Here is a 22,505-nt window from a genome sequence, read left to right on the forward strand (position 1 = left end):
CAAATAACTGTGAAACAGGCTATTCAGTTACAGCTTTGACAGATGAAAGCTGTTACTCTTTAAAGATAAGTATCTGGAATTATGCCTTCCAACTTTGAAAGTATCTTTCAATGTATTTGCACATTCACGTTGCCAGCTCTACTTCAAGATAAAAAAACCAAACAAGAGTGGATTCTGGATTTATAAAGGCAGCTTTACATCAGGACTTGAAAAATAAAATCTTTGAAAAAGTTAACCTCAGCTTGCCAAGATGAGGTAGTAAAAAGACCAAAACAGAAAAAAAACAAAAAACCAAACCCAACAAAAGCCAATCAAACAAAACCACCCATCTAGAGTTCTTCTGTTGTTCACTCATTCCCTTAGAGTCAGGATGGGGAGGAGCTGAAATAGAAGTGAAATAAATTTTGGCTTTTAGACTGAAGACAGAACTGTCGTTGTTTGAATGAAGGAGGAACTGAAGAAGGAGGGCTTTCAGACTCTGAGAGGGATGGAACACAAACAGAGGGTTCTATTCCCTCCCTCTTCCTGCCCATACTCTGTATCAGGGAAAGCCAGCAGCTCCTCCTTTCTTTCTGCTCACTTCTGGATGCACTGCTGTTCCACTGTGCTTCTTTACCACCAGCTTGACACGTGCTTGTCAGAGCCCATATCCATCTGGTTGTATATAATTTTTTTTATACATATTTGTATTATTTGTTACTTTATCCCTTATGTTATTACCTTTCCCCTGTGTTAGTAAATCTGTATCCAATTGTTTTCAGTTTCCAACTTTAAGTCTTGGGTCTTTATTCCCCTTTTATCTTCCTTTTATAGAGCTCTGGGGGAATAGAGAATAATTCTGTCCCTAGGTTTGTGGTCTGCCCAAACTACTAAACCACGACAAGAACTGGCACATTGTAAGAAATTAGAATAACCATACTGTGACAAATTCTAGATAAAAATTCAAGAGGAAGGGCTGCTCGTGCTGGTCTTGCTACACTAAGGCAGCACAACAGGGTTACTGTATCATGATAAAATTGTCAGGAGTACAGGGGTAGAAAATCTGAATGCCGAAACCAGCAAATAACCTTTTTTCCTTATGAGCACAGTCTTCACATGTACAAAATAGCCACCTGAAATGGCAAGTCATTCCTCACTGTTAATTCAGAGTGATATATAAATGACACACCTGTCCACTGGAGTAGATGTATTCTCGATAAAACTAATAACCTTTTCTTTCACATTCACAGACTTGGTCTTCAGAGCAACTGTCATTTTATTCACCAGAGACTTTACTCCTTTTCCATCGCTTGAACCATTAGGAGAATCACCCTGCAGAAGTAAAGCCTCTCAGGATTAATCATATAAAAAAAATAATAAAAAAAAAGAGTTACTTAATTTCCAGAATGTTAATAAAGGAAACAGACTACAAAACACTAATCTATGTTTTGGCACTCAGTAGAATATAAATTACAGCATTAATAATTCTTTTGGAGTTCTATCCAATGACAGCAATGGTATGTGTCCCAGGTAAAGATGATCTGCTAGGAGAATGTACAGAGCAAGTAATTCTATTAATGGTAAACTGTATCCAAATAAAAAGCCAGATTCTATGTACAATTGTACAGTTGTAGAGAAGAGTCAATTTTGAGCTTTCCCATGAAACTGTGTCAGTTTTAAATATACAATTTATTCCCAGAGTGAAGAAGAGCCAGGAAAAGAATTGTCCATTACATACATTCTGCTGGAAAATGACTACAGCAAGTTCTTCTCCACAAGCTCTTTCTCTCAGGAGGATAAAAATATTTAGGTCACCTCCAACTAGACAGTGAATATAGTTTGAAATCAAACATGCAATTGAAAACAATGACTCGCAATAATGCATTTTAGAGAACAGAACAAGGAATATGAACAAAACAAGTCAGAAAGGATCCCACCCCATGATACCACTTGAGCTTAAAATTCACTTACATCAGCAGAGTTTATGCTACTTCTTGAGCCTGAGGTACTAGCGATCCAGTGACCATATCCATTTTCTGGTCCTTCCACATTGATATCTGCTAGGTGCTGCTGGAGGGCTGTTAAAAGACCAATTAAAAACATTCAGAACTACACTGGAATTAGTCTGTTTATGAAAATATTGCATATTGAAGACCTACCAGTAAATCATACTATCAAAAACTGTTAATAAAATAGGTAATTCAGATACTGCTAAAAGCATTCCTGGCTTTTCTTTCAGCAGTGCAAAGGCATGAAGATTACCTTTATTTTAGTAAAGAAAGCAGTCAAAATACAGCAGCTACTAAAAAAAATTAATTGCTTTGATTCTTAAGATAGCTGTTACTATACTGCACATACTGACTAGTATTGACTTTATACTCATACTGTAGTACAGGTCTCTCCACTGTTGTAGAGCAACATTGATTCTAACAATTAATTGTAATTATGAGGCAACATCTTCATACAGATCCACTATCTACAGATGTTAAACACTAATAATGACAAGTGAGATGGAAGAAGGAAGTTCCCCACCACTCAGAAATGTAGGTAAACCACAACACTTATATAAAACATAAACATGACAAATGAGGCTTAAGTACTATTAGTTCAGCTGATTTCTAGCAAAAGCCTAACAAAAATGTCAAGACCATTAAGATACCAAGTCATTATTAATAAGCTTACCCATAAATCCTCCTTTGGCAATGCTTACGTACTCCTTATTTTTCTGCAACAGAAAAGACATTTTTGTTTGAAACAAAAATCTGTGGAATGAGTTAGCAAGCATGACAATGAAACGGATTCATTTTACAAAACCTGTAAACTGACTAATGTGAAAAAGATTTTTTTTGGAAAATATGTTGCCGTTTAGTATCAATGATATGTGCAGATGCACATTATTTCAACTATTAAAATCAACAATAATTTAGTACCTGTAAGAAGTGTGCTAGAACCATGTTCATATACATATCCTCTTCTTCCCTGCCACTTCCCATGAAGCAGAGATGTTCCCCACCAGCTATGGAGCCAGACTCAATAGACTGTTTTTGTGCTTCTAGTAGGAATTTTACAGACTGTGCGAATTCGGATGGGTTTTGAAGCATCTGTGGAAAGAACAAACAGAAAGTCCTGTTTGATGCCAACATACTGTAATACAACTTGTGAAAAGTTATAAACTTTGAAAATGGTTATAATTTGTTGAGCACAAACAAGGCAACATCAGCACTGTACAAGACACCTACACACATATGCAAAAAAAAAAAAAACCAACAAAAAAACCCCAAAAACGACAGCCTGACCCAGACTTTACACAATGTAAAGAACACTGAGAATTGTTGAATTGTTCTTTTCTTCCTAACTCCCACATGCTCTCTCCAGGAAAGAAATGCAGTTAACATTTTTTAGTTAATTTTTGCAGATACCAAATAATAGTGGAAAAACCACTTCCCCGTGCAGCCCATTCCAGTGCTTGACATCCCATTGGGTGAAGAAATTTTTCCTAATATCCTATCTAAATCTCCACTAGCACAACTTGGTCATTTCCTCTTATCACTTGCTACCTGGGAGAAGGGATCAGCTCCCACCTTGCAAAAACCTCATTTCAGGTAACTGCAGAGAGCAATGTGGTCTTCTCTCAGCCTCCTTTCCTCTCCATTTAATTACAGTTGTGCAAATCATACTGAATAATACACCATTTTAATTAGAGAGGTAGAGATAATAGATGCAGGACTGAGCTTCTTAACTTAGAAAGGTAAAAAGACCCTTTCAGGGAACATACACATAGAAATCATTCTATGCAGTATCCACAGACTGCTTGAAGTGAAATAGAGGATTGATCAAGATGTAAAAAATACACTGTAAGCCATCTGAAGCATAAGTATTTGGAGGAAAAAGGAGAGAGAAATAAGATTGAATGTTCAGAAAGGAATTCATAATCAAATGGAAACTACAGCAAAATCTTTAATGAAGTAATTATCCCACAGTACATCTCAGTCCCCAAATTAATGTATTTCCTCTCATATTGTACTGCAAACATTTTGAAGGAGAAACCAAATACTTTTCAAGACATGCTCCTTACAAGCATACTGTCATAAACTTTTATGGGGAAAAAAAGCTACTTAAAAAATTAGTGAAACTTTTCATTGGAAATTATGATCCTAAAAAGATTTCTCCTCCAAGTAGTCCAGTCCTTAGCCTATACGGGTTTCCAGTTCTAAGCAATGAACAGGAAGTTTGGAATCCTAAATTCGAGCATTATTAAGGACTAAACTTCTCAGTAAAATGACAGTTCCTTCAGAGAAGCTAACTTTTGGAACTTCACCACATAGCTAGACACTGCAGTCCACAGGTCAGAGCCTGAACTAAGAATAATTTTCAAGACAGGACATTTGCCTTTCTTTCTGTTTGATTTAGGATTAAAAAATAGTTAAAGAAACAAAAAGCATACAAACCAGGTCTGAGTCTAAATGAAATGCTGTTGATAAATGCCCAGCATTGTATTGTTCTGCAGGACGACAATCCACTACAAAGAACCTTACTCCTTCCTGAAAGAGAAAGATTTTGCCCGTTATAAAATTTTATTATCATATACTAGTTGATGGGAAAGCATATAATTAAATTATATTCCCACACTAATTCCAGTACTACAGGAGCTCCTAAATGGAGCTATCAGAAAAGTCTGATTTTGTTTGATTAATTTGAACTTTTACAGTTACCAGACTACCAACATTATTCCAATAGTGATCTCCCATTAATCTTGTGCATCAGAAAGGGTCACCCATGGGCAGTACACACAGTGTAATTATTTCACCTCTACTGAGAAGCAATAGAGTGGGTCTGAGTGCACACAATAAGGTATCAGAAGCAACAACTTTCAAGTCTAACAGTCCATTGCTACAAAGCACATAAGGATAGCTTTATCTCCCACTGACTAAAACAGGATATAAACAAATGCTTAACTTGGATTTGGTGGGGGGGGGGAGAACTATGCATGATGAACTGAGCTACAAAAAGACAGATGTCAATAAGAAACACTTTAATCTAGCTACACAATTATCCATCCACTGGTCATAAACAGTGAAGTCTGCATCTAGGTATGTCTGCAACTACCACAGAAATAACCTGAACCAATTTTTGTTTGTTTAAACCTTAAACTGACAAAAGACATAATGGCATTCTTCTCTAAGGTACTGAGTAGTAGCCTTTACATTTTCCTCTACAATGTGTCCACCTGGAAAGAAATTTAAATTAGTGAGATATTACATTAAGTTCTCACTTCTCAGATTCAAATCAGGTGTACTAAGCTCCCACGAGCTGTAACTCAAGTTCCTACAGCACAATACAGATCATCTACAAGAGAGATGAGAATACTTTTTTCTTCAAGTAAATATTTATCTGTGTTGTTAGCACTTAAAAATATTGATGACGTAGGAAGTAATAAATTATACTTTTCCTTTCCTAGATAACTGGGGGAGAGGTGGAAGAGTAATTTGGTATACTAACTCCTTGTTGCTGATTTGCTTGAAGAATCTCAGACACAGAAACTGCTAGACAGAGAGCCTGGCTCAAGTCTGTGTCATCATCCTTGAGGCCCAGCAAGCTGCTGCCAAAAAGACTGTGGTTGTCCTAATAAGGCAAGATGGGAAAAAGAAAATTTAATAGAAGCCATTGTCTTCAGGTGTGAAGGCTTAAAGGAATATTATGCCCACCGTGTCACAAACATTAACACCTGTATTCTTGTCTACACAGTCATCAAATCTTTCATCAACTGAAATTCTTTCTGAAAATCGTGCCAAGGTCTGAACTTCCATTACAAGCACACTTGTCCATCACCCTGATCATGCCAACATGATGAAACACATCCCCCCCCCCAAAAAAAGAAAAACAAAACAACAAACCAAACCAAATTCACACATCCCCTCTGCACTCATCACAGGAAATACATACAAGCAAAAGGCAATGACTATCAAATACTTTCTTTTCATAAATTCACAAAAGCCAGATATCTTGAAGAAGGCAGAACTCCAAAAACAGTGCAGGTGATGACAGCTTTATCTCTGGTGACTTTTTCCTGTTTGCTGTTGTAAATACAGCTAGGACTCCTGTGCAGTCTACTACAATTGTGTCAGTATGGCATTTTAGCTCCATCAGTTCTCAAAAAAACAGGCTTTGCAAAACAGAATCATCAGTCATAACATGAGAATATTGCAGGAAAGCTTCCCTCTGCCATGTTTCACTTAACCTTTGTATCTTTCAGGGATCCTAACAGTAAATACCACCACAGCAACAACATGAAAAAAATGTTTAAAATGACACCACAATGAAATATTCAAATTTACTGTCAGCACAGGCTTAAACTGTCATCAAAAAGAAGAGTATTCCAAAATTACTTTGTTATTACCTTCCTGAAAGAAGCTGGAGTTTTGCTACAGTAATATTGTGCCAAAGAGAACAGATCTTCTATATCTTCTAAATCAAGATTGGCTGGTGAAGTTTCTAAGAATTCTAAGATAGATAAACAGTATAAGTGCACCATTATTTCAGAGGTGAAAAACCACCATGCATCTTTCACACCATAAAATTACTTATTTTAACAAGGCATAACACAATTGAGTTTATTAATTAAACAGGAGCGTTGATTCACTCTCTAGGTGGAAAGAGAAGATACAGGAAATACTTCTTATTACTATATACTTAATACTTCTTAACCCATAGAAAACTTAAGCTATTTGTTAGAAGTTCAAACCTTCTGTGCAAATTGATTTTTACCACACTGTTATCTCTGCATAGGTTTAGCTTTCAGTTGCCTTTTCTAAAAGGGTTGACCAAGAGAGTCCCCTTGAGCAGAGTACTTAGCCAGTACTGCTAGTGTATATCCAGTATGGTACAAGGGTTAATTCTGTAGTATATTGCAAAGATTCCAAGCACCCTCATTTTTAACTTGGAGATTGTAAATTACATCGTATTATGCCACAGAAAAAACCCCACAAAGGCAGGTGAAATAGGTTCACAAGAAATTTAGAATAACTTCCATAAAAACAGAAGAGGGTAAGACAAGAACAATGCATTAGGCTCAAATCAAGTGCATATGAAGGTAATAATCAGGAAAATACAAGTGCAGTAGACTTAAAGAAGGATTTGAAAGCTCCTGCTTTGGGGTCAGGAACATGGGCGATTGTTTCATGTACATACAAACTGAAGTATAAGCAGGGGTTGTGAATGCTAAAAGGAAACAGAAGGAAAGAATATTAAGGACAGGGCAAATGTGATGCAGTAAAAGAATAGTAAGAAAGGAATTAGTGATGAAGAGAGTCATTAATGAGAAAACTACATGGAAACAACTAAATCAGTTACTCAGTAAGTAAAAATAATAATAAATGAGGATTATACTATGTGGCAAATATTTCATTAACAGCTATAGAAGAGAAGTACTTACTGATCATTTCTTCTTTATCTGATTCTTGTGCTAAGATAACATCTCTGAAAACAGTAATGTCACAGACATAGATTAAGTCAGTAAAACCAAAGTGGATTAAAATCTTGTCAGCAAGAAATGTCCCAAAAATTCACTTTACACTTACTTTGCATTGACAAGGATGATTAACATTAAGAAATAAATAAAGAATGGATCTGCTTGTTGTAGATATCCATCCCATATTGCCTGAGTTACTTCAGTTGAACAGTAATATGAGAAGAGGCTTCCAAGCTAAAAATTCAGAATACAGTGTAAGAAAAAGGAATAAGCAAGAACAATCTTTATCAGGTTAATATTTTTAACAGAGATACAAGATACCTGAAAGAAAATAAAGACAACTAAATTATGTTGAAAACATACATTTGTATCATGTATTGAAAGATGGTTCTACCCTCAAAAACAATTTTTATGGAAACAATGCAATAATGCTACAGATTATCTGTCAATAAATACCCCTAGTACGGAGGCAAGCTCAAATGTACCTTGTGAGCCTTTCAAATTCACCCACAGATAACACAATAAGACTGGAATACTGTTTAGCTCTTAGCCACTCCCAAACACCAACTATTCAAACATGTCAATAGTAAGAGAATTATATTTGCTCAACTAGATTAGCAAATAGGACTTTGAAAGGATTGTGTAAACTACATCACTTTTGTTTTCTGTGGCAGGCTTGGTGTCAACATCAGTTTGACATTCACAAGCAACACAAAATTTTCACTACAATTTCACTGTTTGCCTGCTTCCACATTCCAATTTAAAAATATATCCCCTCAGATATGCAAAGTTTGAACTGGATAAAAGAAAATGTAGGATCTTATTTTTGTACATGCCAGATAATTTTGGTAATCATATATAACTCAAATGACTACCAGCTGGCATCATTAGGGTCTTACTGAACTTGCTGATACGTACAAATTCTGCATCAACAGAGCCTGAGCTTTCAAAAACTCAGTACCTGTTTTTAAACACTACCACAGAATATTTCAAGACTTCCTTGTACACTTTTATAACAAAAGGTAAGATCTACAGAACGCTGAGTCAAATGCAACTGAAGAAAATGTCCCTGAACAAAGAGGCAACGACAGGTCTCTGAATGTTAAGTATTTCTGCACATCAGCTATCTCATAATATAGAATGAGTGTTAAGATTTTTTTCTGAGACTGTACACCAGAAAGCATGACACTGAGAACTGGCAGCTACACTAACTCATTTCTCTATCTCCTTTCAAAGGGAAGATTTTTTCCTAATGAATCACTAAACTTTTAATAAAAAACTTCAAAGAAGTTTGTATTTACTATGGAAAATTCTATGTAAAAGAGTAGTAAAAAAGCCCCTAATTCCTCTCTTGAAGGCTGACAACTGACAAGGCAGATTTTTAGAGAATGAAAATTCTTCATAGACATATCTTAACATTAAAATTAGTAGCAGTCTAAAAAAAGTCATTTTTAAACGACCAACCAAATATAGACTTTGCTGTTTACTAATTTATTTTAGTCTTACTTCATTAACTGAAATAATGGAATTACAAAAAATATTACAAAGCCAATGGGTACAATAGAAGAACCTAGAAGAGCTCATGGGTCATAAGGGCTTCTTTATTAATTTACAGGCTTGTCCTCTGCAAACACTGATTTTGTACTGCGTATACTAAGTAACATTGAAACATGAGAATTTTGTTGTTTTATGCTGTAGTTCTGTTACACAAACTTGATGAAAAAATGAATGAGGTAGGCAACTTTATGACTGTCGCTGACTCAAGGCAGTTTTAAAGTTAACACGAGGAGGAAATGATCAGGTATCGAAGAGCTGCATGCAAAATATGTGAGCCTAAATTCCAAAAGGTATGGAACTGTATGAGGTAGTCAAGTATAACAATTAGCATGGAATTTTTAAAACTTAGGCTCATTTTTATCCAGATCCAAAACAACGCAGCTGCCCACTATAAAAACTAACATCATGGCTTCTCACTTGTTTTTTGAGTATGTCAGTTGCTCTCATTCTTACTAATTTGTTCCTAATATCAGTGGCTCACTATATCCAGTACAACAAAAATGTGATGTTAAAAAGATGTCAACACCTTACATTATGTTAAGCAACCAAAAAACCCAAACCCCACACTATAGTAAACAAGATTTCAATATATGCAGGTCTAATCTCTTGTACAACACTTCCATAAACTGTCAGCATGTACTTAAACTTTAACAGAAATTTATTTTTCATTATGTTTCCCTACTTTCACTTTATTACCCAGTTGAGTGCATACGAGTCTGGAGTCATCTTCTTAGTATCAAGAAAGGAGCAGAGTTCAGGCTCATGGTACTGCAGAAGCAGCCTAAATAGATGAAACGGTCTTCCCTTCATAAAACAATCCCTAAAATTAACAGTGAAAATAATATTAAATCCCTCCATAGTTTTCCAGTTGTCAGACTTAAAGCAGCAATTCTGATTATGCAATTTCCATATAATCTTCTTCTAATTTGCAGAGCCTGACAATGAACAAAACTTGCCTCAGGTTAAAAAAAAAACTACCAAAAATCCCCAAACCATAAGCACTGAAAACCCTATTCTATGGATAAGGCAAGTGAAAGAACTGCTAACACTTGACAGAGCATGCAATACAGAAGTATTCAAAGCAGATTCAAATACCAAAACAAGGCTAGCATAGTATCAATATTGTTAACTAAAAATTGAATTAAAAAATATAAAGAATTCTAGTATGCCATCCACAAGAAATTTAACAGATGCTTATTTTGTACATGAAAAACAATTTCACATCATCAAGCAGAAAAGACAAGTGTATTGAAAATGAAGAAATAGTTGTTTAAAAACATTGGAGCAAACCTCAAGTGTTTAAGTACTTAAGTATTGAAACTTTGACACACATATCTCCAAATACAGCTACCAGCCTAACTTTCTTGAGCAAGAGTATGTCTGTGGTGGAGAGAGGGAAACATTCACAGATAATTATACACAGGGATTCTTTTTTGAAATTATCACAAAAACTCTGACTTCCCATTAAGATAACAGGCAAAAAAGCGTGAAAAGAAGAAAAATATTCTATTCATTATATTAGCATAAGGATCTAGAATTGTGAATTCCTTCCTCTTCGAATGGCTATTATGGTCAATTATTTGAGCCATTCTTCACCACTTTTCACATAGAAAAAAAATTTAAGATGAAACTGTCATCAAATAGTAACAATAGTCCAGCAGTCAAGCATCAAATTGAGACCAAACTGCTCTAAGTAGAGATTTGCCTACTATAAATTGCTTTCTTATGTCCTTAATTCTCCCAATGAAAATAAAACAAACAAACAAACAAAAAACCCAAAGAAACACCTAGGCTTTTTAGGGAGACTCTATAGACTACTAGACACTGACAGTGTGGCTGAAAGTACATGAGTTACATGACCATCATACCACTATTCTCAAACAGTTTAGAGAGCCCAGCAGTATTTTAAATCAGAAAGAGACACAAGCTGAATCAAGTGACAGGACCGATTAGTGTTTTCCTGCCACAACACCAACCATGCACTTTTCATATTACAAGCACACACCCAGTATCTGGGACAGAATGTCCCCTCCAGGGAAACAGACTAAGAACTTTAATTAAACTGACCATTTAGTATTTTACTAGGTCTTGATAGGAAGAACCTGCAGCCCCACTGGAGTGTCATAGTGCTACTCCAACATAAATAAAAAATTATTTTAGTGAGAACTTCTATATAATAACATGAAAAACTTTTGTGGTTTTTATATAAAAAAAAAATCTAATAACTTAAAACCCCAATATTTTCAGTCCCAACCCAGTAAAATGCAGGCAAAATATCAACTACTTCTTTAAGGTCCCTTCCAACCCCAGCCATTCTATGATGAGGAGGATATAAAGAGATTTTTAAACTTAATTAGTGCTTATGAAGTACTTTGAAGTGACTTTCAAGGTATAGAAGCATCTTAGGTATCAAAAATGCTAGTGCTTCAAAAGGCACATTGAGCCCTCATCAGTCACATGTGCACTCCTTACATCTTAAACCAACTCTATCATCTCCTGGACTTCAAACCAACAGGTACTGAAATATGGCTCAAACTATTATCATATGAAGGAACCTGACAACTTTGCTACAAACAGTGCTCCTCTAGCTGAAGCCAACATGCACATTCTTTCAGAAAATGAAATAATAATAAATAATAAAAATAGTAGACAGGCAAAAGAAAAGAGTTTTACCTTGGAATGAATTTATTCATGATAGCATAAAAGCAGTTGTACAAATCACTGCGTGGCAAATGAAGGTGCACCAGGGGTTTGAGTAGATGTATCCAGCCGAGGAAAGAACTGTATTTAACATTGCGTGATTTACAATAAAAAGTAATAATAGACTCAATATCCAGCAGTAATACTGACTTCTCCTCCTCTGGCACGGACAACTGGTCTGAAATGGCACAGCAATACAAACTGCATTAATGGCCTATCAAAGAACTTTAGTGGGATTATTTCATAGAATAATTGCACCACTAGTGACTGCCTGGAAAAACAAAACAAAATAAAAAACAAAACAACAAAACTAGAAAACCAACAAGCCCACAAACAAACCAAAAAACTAGCAGCTTGGATTAAGTGCTTACAGAGAGGCATCCAAAAAAAAGGCATCAAAAGATAGGTGGCTTTATAATCCAAATAGGATAAGGCATTTAAATATCACAACAGGCTTTAAAAAGTTTTAGTTTTCAAAGATGTGCAGGATACAACGAGGTAGATAATTTGAATTCACACAATGTTCCTCTCCTATTTGTATGTGATGTGCTCAGCACATAAATTAAGCTCAGCTGTACAACAAATTAATTCAAATTTCAACACAAATGAGTCCATAATGTATATTTCCAATTTCTCAGAAGTCTACTAGCATGAAAATTTATGAAAATCATTACTTCGAAATCAGCTAGGCTTGCAGATTTATTAAATTTCTAATCTCTACTTCAAAGTAGTTTTTTAACACCAGTTTAAATTTGGGGTAGTTAGGGTGACTATAATAAGACAAATTATTTCACTACTTACAACTGCACCTGGCTTTTTAATTCTACTTGGTATTGTTGTTAAACAGAAGATATACTAACCATGAACAAACAATCTTTTACATAATGTGGTACATTGTTTCAAATTCTTCAAGTATTGTAAGGGACTAAAAAGTACTGTATTTAATGACAGTGAAGTTATGAATCCATAATTTATATTGTTGCATTTGGATAAAAGTTGACACAAAGAATTGGTATAAAACCAGTTCTGTAATTAAAGTACCAAGCTTACACTTCTTAAATCCTGTAATTACTGAGCTTGATACTTAAACAAAGCTGAAGCTTTAATTAGTTCCAAAGCATCTTTCTGCATAGACTCTTAGACACCGCATTAACACAGCAGGATTAAATTTCTAGTGAACGTTTCCCTCCTTCAGTTACAAGCAGGCCAAGAGTCTTACTAATATTAACAAAAGCTTTTACAACTGAAGTCTTTAATACTTTCTCATCAAAGATGAACAGCATTTGGCATTTCCTTTCCTCTACCTCTCAGGAAAATAAAAATAGTAAATAAAACTCAAGTGCCAACTGAAGTTATACTTTAAATTTGAAGACTGCTTGCTTTGCTAGGCCACTGAAATAGATTAAATGCAATCCAAAACTGAAACACCTAAACGACTTTCATTCTGAACTGACTCCACATTTATTACTTTAATCATTTTAACATTGCTTCATATTACAAATATTTGCAAAAAAGACCAAGTGAGAAATAACAGACATAAAGGTCCTTAAATTTTATATTGTAAATATTAATTGGGATGTTCCACCATCTTCCAGAAAAAATGCTATAGTCAAATCACACAGTGGATTTTTTTCCCCCCCTTTCTTTTACAGGACTGAGAGATAGGGAAAATAAGCCCTAGTAGAATTTAGAGCTAGACAATGTAGAACTGATTTTTAAAGCAGTTAGTTTGCACACATGCAGTAACTCCATTCTCTGCCTTAAATTTGAATTATTCAATAATATTAAAGCATGACAGGTAATAAATCAGAAGATTCTCTTACTGATGTCATAACAAAAAAGAATCCTAATTTATAAGGTAAGCATTTGCTTTGCCACCTTATCATTGATGCTAATGCTGCTGCATGGTGCCAAGGACTTGGACATTTTTCTGATGAATTTCCAACCCGATCTGGTGGCAGCTCCTTGCAGACATACTAGAATATTACTTGCCATGTCCTGGCAGCACCTTGCTTTCATAAACAAAACCTTTTGTTTTTGCTGAAAACACTATTAAGAAAATACTTTTCAAAAAAATAGCATTTAAAGTCCAGAATGTTTCACGTATTTCTTCCTTTGGAGGTTAGATGCATTTGGGGCTACACCAGCTTTTCAGATTTAGTGCCAGTTATTAGAGAGTTAAAAACTTGAAAATGACACAATAAAAAGAACATCTGATAGAGAAGACTGAGCTTGGAAAAAAATTAATTTTTTTCAAATCCTGGAGCTTTCCTCTTATTCAGCTTTGACCACACAAACTATAATTTTAAAGCTAGTACTTCAAAATTCCATAACATCACCCTTCTCAGAGTGCAAGTAAAATATTACTATTTTCTTACAAGTGCTTTCTGATTTTCTCTGCCCTCTCATCTTCCTCCTCAGTGCTTCCTCCAAACTGTGAACATAATTGAGGTTATTGAATTTGAACCAAAAAAAGCCTTAAGACAGCTAAGAGTCTTCACATAAGTGATCTAAACGTAACTGAACTTACCAATTAGCTCTTGGCAATCCTTATGAATTACAGTCTGTTCTGGTAGGTCTAAACAGCCATCCCAGGATGCTAGGCTGTCCCCCTTTCCTACAACATTAAGGGCAATCTGAAAACAAACAGAAAACCCTCTAAATATTTCAGCATTCTTTACTTGTAGTTACCCAATTACTGACCTCAATGCAGAGGTATATCCTAATAGAAATCAACAGACATTCAGATTAAAATTCTAGTACATCTCTTCAGTATAGATGCATGCTATTTGTATTATTTACCTCAAATTAAGCAACTGTTTCCCAACTGTTGATTTAAATTCATATTTACCTTCCAGACTTTGGCCCTCAGATCTGGAGGTAACTGCCTTCCTTGAATGATGCTTCTCACAGTTTCAAGATCACAGCCTCCTTCTTCCAGAGCATCTGCAAGATCTTTTTCCCTATAACAATGATATATAATGTGCTTATTAAAAATAAATTATGTGATGTTTTTCAGTGGTTATCTACTAAATAGATGTAGACTGATGGCTACTATCAGGCAAAACTAACACATAAGATGTACCATAAGAGAATTTGCCAGTTAGTGGAAAAAAAATATTTGCAAATTTGTGATCTTTCACTTTTATGGCTGTTTAACTTGTAATTTTATTCAATTTACATACAAGAAAACAAATTAAGATCAAAGAATTTTTTGTTTGCTTTCATGAAGTGACAAGTTGCAAAATGTATCATAACAACACAAGTTTAGTTGTTTACAACCTAAGCAAATTTTTACACACAGGATGTATTCAAAGCAAAGACTAAATTAAGCAGAAGAGTTCTTTTAAAGTAAAATACTACATGGCATAGAAAACTTATTTCAAAAGTTTAGAACAGTCGGCTTTTAACTCCATCTTTCCCTGGAATGAAACAGGTCCTTTTAGCCAAACTCAGGTTTACTTACCTATAAAGTGCTACTACCATAAGTATAGACATGTGCACAAGACTGAATTAATACATATAAAAATGTTAGTAATAGTGTAGAAAGTAGCAAAATACACACATTCAAAAAACAGTCAAAGAGTAACAATACCAAATTGCCAATGAATCCCAGACAAGGGATGTTCATTGGCATTACAGGTAAGAAGGTACACATTCAGAAATTCCTTCACAACCTCTCTGATAACTTCTGCAGACTGTTTCAGTGGTTCCATGCTGTCAAAAGTGAATCACATCTGAGGGTTTCAGGAATTTCAGTAATACATAGCACAGCAGTGGCCAAACACGAGGTTCACTGGAAAAATAGCAATGGCAGTGACACATAAGTCCCGTGGGCAAAAATTCTGCCCTATTTTCTCATCTTGGCTGTTCTCTACTGACATATGCCTCAAGGTTTATAGCCTATAGAGGGAAACAGAATGAAATTGTTTGTTCAGGGCAGATATTAAAGTATGAAGATGCATTCCCTGTGAACAACACAGCTATTTATACATGTGTAATAACAGGTGTTAAAGTACTATCAGTACAATTCTCAATTAAACCACATGTTACATACTATGCAATCTATTCCAAATACCTGCAGAAAAAGACTGTCAGCTGCTGAGCTCTGCCTGCTTCTTTAACTTGCATATATTCCAAACCAACTCCTTGATATAAAGCTCCTCAAGTTTGGTTTTCAGAAAGCTAAATACATAAACCTCTGATAAACAGATCAAAATCTCAGTCCTATAAGAATCTATGCAAATACAGAACAATTAGCAACAAGCTAGCCTTGGCTAGCTTACTCAAGCCTTCCCAAAATATTTACAAGTTCCAGCAAACTGTTAGCAATCTGGAGCCTTGTCTTTCACGAGTAAAGATCAGCTAGGAAGTTTTCTGTTCATAGGGACAACAACTATTTCACTTAGTTTGGAAAGAATGAAGCACTTCTCCTTATGGACAAACTCCTCCAGACCAAAACATCTTTCTGCTCAACCATGACTCCTAATTCTAGATGTTACTCTGAATTTTGGTTAGATGTGTACAATTCCAGCCCATATCCAAAACATGGCCTGAAAGGTTAATTCTCATAAGACATATTGTCCTAAATGACATAATATACAATTTTGCTACTAGTGCCCCTGCACTAACTTTCCAAACAGAACTATCTCTGAAATTCATGCTAGTTCACTGACATATTATAATCATTAGATAACCATCTTTGCAGATACTCAATGTTGCTTTTTTTCCTAAGCCAAGATACCTAAGATGTGAGAATGAACTGGAAGCAATAACAAAATTAACAACTGTTGGGGCTTTGGTTTATATTTTTTTTTTCCAAGTACTATTTATTTTATTTATATATTACTCTGATGTAGCTGACAATAATAATTTATAAATATTAAAGAAAATATTAAAGAATTAATTGAAAGAATTAATGAAAAGATTAAGAAATTGTGGGGATATGAGAAATGTGGGGAGCAGAGAAAAGGCAGGAGGAGGTATTCTGATAATCTATATACATACAGGAAAAGACATATAACATTAAGAAAATTATAATCAACCACTAGATTACAATGACTAGTATGTAGCTGCTGAAGTAATTAGGCCTGTTTATTTTTTATTAGGAAGGACATATCCCTTTGAACTGCTTCTTCCAAGTCAAAGTCTTAATTTGCGATGGGCACACTTCTAATACCAATTTATTATTTTCAGAGCCCACCAGGTGTTTTCTACACATCTAAAATTCATTACCTAAAAAGAACTCACCAGCCCAAAACAAGATCATTGCTCCTTTTCTGTATACACTGAACCTACCACTACACAACTGTCTGTCAAAGATATTAGTGGCCTAAAAGGGTTTAAGCACAAACTCCAACTTAGATTACACTGCTTATCAAACTGCCTCCCATATTCTGACAACTGATCTGATGTTGGTTTAACACTTGAAAAGCTTCTTTGATTATTTCTCCCACACTGCTCAAGTGAAACACTCACGTAACTGCTCGTGATAACCCTGGTAGGCCATCACCACTCTCAGTAAGTACTAATATCATAGAATCATAGAATTGGCTGGGTTGGAAGGGACTTCTGAGATCAAGTCCAACCCTTGATCCACTACCGCTGCAGTTACCAGACCATGGCACTGAGTGCCACATCCAGTCTCTTTTTAAATATCTCCAGGGACGGAGAATCCACCACTTCCCTGGGCAGCCCATTCCAATGTCTGATCACCCTCTCAGTAAAGAAATTCTTTCTAATGTCCAACCTAAACCTCCCCCGGCACAACTTGAGACCGTGCCCTCTTGTCTTGCTGAGAGTTGCCTGGGAAAAGAGACCAACCCCCCCCGGCTACCCGCTCCTTTCAGGGAGTTGTAGAGAGTACTCCTTAAATATCTTCACACATCATCACCCTTTTCCCTAAAGCAGAAGCAAGGCTGCTACAAGCTAAACCCCTGCCAAAAGTATCATGAGTTTCAGTTTCTGTGAAGTCTTTGTCTTGCAGGACATCAAGCACATCCAGTCTGCAAGTTTTCAAGTATTTCTGGTAACTGTAGTATGCAAAGAGAAAGGCACGTATACCACCACAGTGTTGCCACCACAATTATGAGGGCCATTTATACACATCCAGGTTGGTGCCAGTGGACTAGTTTATTCTAATAGATTTTTAATTATTTTTGTTACTAAGCAAGTACTTTACTTCAAAAAGATCATAATAGCAAACAGGTTTATAGCGTGCTTGTTTATAACAAGCTTTACTTAACAGAAAAATGGGCTAATTAATAGCATTGATGAACATTTCTGAAGTCAATGGTTAATTAAAATTATTTTATAGTTATTCTATCTTTCCACAGCAGAGAACATAACTCCCCACCACAGAATACTACTTATATAAAAGCTTCTCTGCCCACTCCCCGAAACAAGCTTATATATTATCTAGTTACTCTGGTTCTTACTTTTAATTTAGGATTCTCCTGACTACTGGAAAAAAGCCTCAGCACATGTTATATTAAATTGAAAGTGATGAGAAGTGTTTGTTCTCTGTTGAAAACAAATGAACATAAATCCCTCCAATTTACTTCAAAATATGAATTGTATTCATAACACCATTTGAGTATTCTTTTTTTTTTTTCCCACTGGATTTTTGAAGAAAATTATTCTCTGATATTTTGGCCTATATTTTTTTCCTCAAGTGTATTAATTTCACATTTAACTGCAAAGGATTTTTTTTTCTTTGTGTGTTTTCAGAAGAAATATCATGGCTCTAAGCAACGATAAACCAGATTCTGAGCACAGAAAAAATACATATGTAATAGTTTTGTGCTGCCTGAAACAGTTGGAGTGTATTTTGGGATCCACAAGATGAATGATTCCAATGCAAAGTTAAATGCATGGGAACAGTCCTATCTGTGCTTAGATTTATATTTTGTTAGTGTCTAACTTTCAAAGTATAGATCTTTAAAAAACACTCCTTGACAAAGTTCCCTGAACCTGGAGGATTAATTATCTGCATAAAGGTTTTAGAAATTAATAGCTTTTTATATCTTTATCTGCTTGAGAATCTTCACAAGGAAAATAAGATCAAATAATTTATTTCTTTGATAAACGAGGGGGTAAAAAAAAATATATAACTTCCAAAACCAAACATTTCAGCTAGAGAAGAGTCCGGTTTGTTTGTGTCTATACATTCTATTGACTAAAAGTATTGCACGAGCTAAAATTATGATTAAAATAATCAAATTAGTAGACAAAAAAAAAAAAAAAAGAAATTAAGCACAGCTAGAAAACAGTCTACCTGCTTTGTGTTTCACACAGACAAAACTGGTACGTATGTATTTTTCTTTGCTCAGAATCTGGCTTATTTGTGCTTGAAGCCATGATATTTCTTCTGAAAGCACACAAATTAACCTTTGAGAATACGCCAAATAGTTAAAAAGATGTATTTAATAAATAAGATCTTTTTAAATCAAGACTGTTGATAAATTTTCTGTATTTACCGAAGAAGATGCTGACAATCTCATCTTTCAATAATGCTGATCTTTCAATAAATTTGGGGGGAAGCACGGGGGGGTGTTATTTTTTAAAATTATATTGTGCAGTGGCATCTGTCCCTGTTTTTTTGTTAAAAAACCAGCAGTTGGTTCAGATGATGAGAGTTTTGACTCAACACTAGTTTGAAACCCCTCACACCAGCACTCCATGTCAATGTGACACTGAAAAAACCAAAAAGGGCATTTCATGTTAATAAGCATGTCTAGATTCTACATATTCAAGGTGCTGAATACAAACTTCTCTATGCCTTTCAATCCCTCTGAAGAAGTGAATAGAGAGTAAGGAACCAGCACTGCCAGTTTTGTTCCCAACAGAGTTCAGGTGTCCATAGGCATCATTTTGTGTGTTGGCTGGGTTGTTTTAGAACATGCTATTGAACAGTCTTACATACTTCAAAACTATGGTAAAGTAGTAATTTATACCAAGAAGCTCATTCAAAAGTTGTGTATTCTACCTAGAAAAACAAGAGCTGTTCAACAGCATTCAGATATGTATAAAACAGTTTAAATCAATACATGAAAAAAAAGTAATTAACTGGAACTTGCTTCAAAAAAACTCCAACCCACATAAACCAAACCACAACAAAACCAAAAAGCCACGTAAAATTTCTAAACATGCAGTAAGGAATTCAACTTTGTTATTCACAATGTACAGATCTAGTAAAAAGGATGTATTCTGGCATATTAATGTAGCATTTAAGCATGGACTTCTTGAACTGTTACCATAAAAACTTATGAAATCCCTTCTAACAGGGGTTTGCCTTTTTTAGTACTACCAGCTTATAGAAGCTACATTTTGAAGCTGCCAGTCAGAAGAGCAACAATGCAGGCTATGCCTTAAAATATGTCTGGAAACTGTGTTTATGCCTCATTCTTAACCAGGAATTTTAGCAGCTTGTTGTGATCTGCAAGATTGTAATGTTATTTCAACATCAGTAATTAAAAAAGTTTGAAGTATTTTTTCAGAAATATTTTAACATGGTTCTTACTCAGTGTCCAGGGTTATATTTCTAAGTGTCAAGACCACACCATAAATGAATCAATCCTTAACTTTGTAATTACATCCCAACACTCAGGTGTTTATTTCAAAGTAATGCTTACGCAACACTGGACTTATAAAATGTGCTTAATAAGTTTTGAAGCTATAAGAAAGGAAAAAAAAGCTAAAAAAAGCTATACTAATTAATTTCTATTTTCTAGTAAATCATACATGGTTACTTTATGCAAGAGCTGTTATGTGTAGAACCAACCTAGACAAAGAATAGATGCCAGCTACACCTGTGTGTGGGTCAACTCTGGCTTCTTTACAGTGAGATAACCAAGTGTAAAGAAGGCTGAGCATGGTTAGCAAGAAACTTTGACTGTGACACATAAAATCTAGAAGCAAAAACATCAGATTGGAAATGTTCATAAAAAGTAGGTCTGAGATAATAGTTGGAAGCTTGTCCACGTGGAAAGGACAAAGAGCAATGTTGTGGCACAGAACCATAAAAAGAAATTAAATCACATGCATTGCAGAAGCACATAAAAAAACCAAAGTGAAGACGCACAGGAGGAGAGATGTAGAGTGCCATAAGAACAGTGTTTAAACACATTTATTTAAGCCTCAGCAATCTTGAGTGAATATTCATGCAACAAATACTAAAATCACACCACTGTTACCATCAAAACGATCCTATACACGCTCCAGAAATAGTCTCTATTCTTGGCCTAGAGGTTCAACGTGAAATCCATGATAAGTAATAGCTACAGTAGACGGTGGCGAGCAAAGCACTCAGAAAACAAGCCAGGACCTATTGCTGTCACCTGTGCTTGAGCAGGTACGCAGAGAAAGGGGAAGCTGGACTGAACAAAGCAACTCTGTTTCAGGCAGACAGACGCTCACACCGAGCAGTTCCTACCGCATACTAAAGCTGTCATTTTAAACCGGACCAACCGCCTCCCTCCAGACTGGGCACGACCAGAGGCCGCCCCGTCTCGCCCTTCTTTCGACGCCGGTGCTTCCTCCTTCGGGACCCGGGAGCTACCGAGCGCCCGGAGCCATTTGCCCCCGGGACTCGCCTCAAGACTCCCACTACTCTGGGGCCTGCCGGACCAGGGGACGGGTGTGCGTACTACAGGTGGGCCGGCACCACCTTGGGGAGCTCCCGCAGCCACCCTGCCCCTTCCGAGAGCTCCGCAGCGGTGGGGATGCCCCCGTTCCGACGCGCAGACCTCAGCCCCACACCCCAAGTGCGGCGGGTCCCGGCGGAGGGGGCCAAGCGGTGACGCGCAGGGGAGATTTCAGCCCCTCTCGCCCACGGACTCCTTCCCTCAGCCCTACTCCCCGTCAGCCCCGCTGCGGAGGGGAGGGAAGGGAGCGGGAGGAAGGGCCCCGACACTCCCGTAACTCACCAGCTGCTCGACGGCGGCGGCTGCGCCTCTTCCCCTTCCGCCATAGTTGTTGACGTGCCCCCTCGCTCGGCCGTAAAGCACGGATGAGCCCGGGGGGGGGTCCCCGCTCCCAGCACGCGCGGCCTCCCGTCCCCCTCTCTCCCGTGATGTCGTGAAGTGAGAGCGCCCGCCGCAAAGCGCGGAAACCTGGCAAGGGCAAAGGGCGGCTCCGGCGGGAGGAGAAGAGGCGGGAGCGCAGATGAAGTGAGCGGGGTTGGCCGCTCCCTGTCACCGCGCCCTTACAGCAGTCATCTGGGACAGCGCCGGGCTCCCTGCAAGGAAGTGGGCCCAGCAGGTCCTCTGCAGGGGCTGTAGGGAGAATCATAGAATCATAGAATAGGCTGGGTTGGAAGGGACCTCTGAGATCTTCAAGTCCAACCCTTGATCCACTACCGCTGCAGTTACCAGCCCATGGCACTGAGTGCCACATCCAGTCTCTTTTTAAATATCTCCAGGGACGGAGAATCCACCACTTTCCGGGGCAGCCCATTCCAATGCTTGATCACCCTCTCAGTAAAGAAATTCTTTCTAATATCCAACCTAAACCTCCCCTGGCACAACTTGAGACCGTGCCCTCTTGTCTTGCTGAGAGTTGTGGGGCTCTCCCCCCGGGGACCGGGAGCTGCCGGAACTTTCCCTCACGCAGCGTTTCCTTGCCCTGAGCAGGATCCGCACATCCGCGCACCCAGGGAAGCTGTAGCCGGTACAGGGCAGACGTGGGGGGGTGGGCATTAAGTACATCCTTACTTAATGTAAGTACTTAAGGATCGGACCTCCGAAGGGAGAAGCGCTGGGTTCGGCCCCAAGCCCTCTGCGCAGACCCTTCGGCCATTTCA

The 22,505-nt window shown here is 37.0% G+C and overlaps 1 protein-coding gene across 5 annotated transcripts in view; it reads right to left on the reverse strand.

Annotated features, from left to right (window-relative positions):
* The window catches only part of TBC1D23 (TBC1 domain family member 23), a 31,814-nt gene extending 9,988 nt beyond the window's left edge, over positions 1–21,826 (reverse strand). For 2 of the 5 annotated variants that reach the window (XM_071758536.1, XM_071758531.1), the window contains exons 1-14: positions 21,631–21,783; positions 14,556–14,667; positions 14,235–14,340; positions 11,678–11,882; positions 9,701–9,824; positions 7,557–7,681; positions 7,412–7,455; positions 6,377–6,480; positions 5,479–5,601; positions 4,428–4,520; positions 2,910–3,080; positions 2,662–2,704; positions 1,951–2,057; positions 1,169–1,311 (exon numbers count right to left, since the gene is read on the reverse strand). In XM_071758536.1, the coding sequence (XP_071614637.1) occupies positions 1,169–1,311; positions 1,951–2,057; positions 2,662–2,704; positions 2,910–3,080; positions 4,428–4,520; positions 5,479–5,601; positions 6,377–6,480; positions 7,412–7,455; positions 7,557–7,681; positions 9,701–9,824; positions 11,678–11,882; positions 14,235–14,340; positions 14,556–14,667; positions 21,631–21,674 (1,544 nt within the window). In that variant the 5' untranslated portion in view covers positions 21,675–21,783. Of the gene's footprint in view, positions 1–1,168; positions 1,312–1,950; positions 2,058–2,661; positions 2,705–2,909; positions 3,081–4,427; positions 4,521–5,478; positions 5,602–6,376; positions 6,481–7,411; positions 7,456–7,556; positions 7,682–9,700; positions 9,825–11,677; positions 11,883–14,082; positions 14,139–14,234; positions 14,343–14,555; positions 14,668–21,630 lie in introns of those variants that run through there. The other 3 variants (XM_071758555.1, XM_071758565.1, XM_071758545.1) reach the window with 3 other exon arrangements.
* Positions 21,827–22,505: the final 679 nt, after the last annotated feature.

The sequence above is a fragment of the Heliangelus exortis genome, chromosome 1, assembly GCF_036169615.1.
Source record: "Heliangelus exortis chromosome 1, bHelExo1.hap1, whole genome shotgun sequence".
Lineage (NCBI taxonomy): Eukaryota > Metazoa > Chordata > Aves > Apodiformes > Trochilidae > Heliangelus > Heliangelus exortis.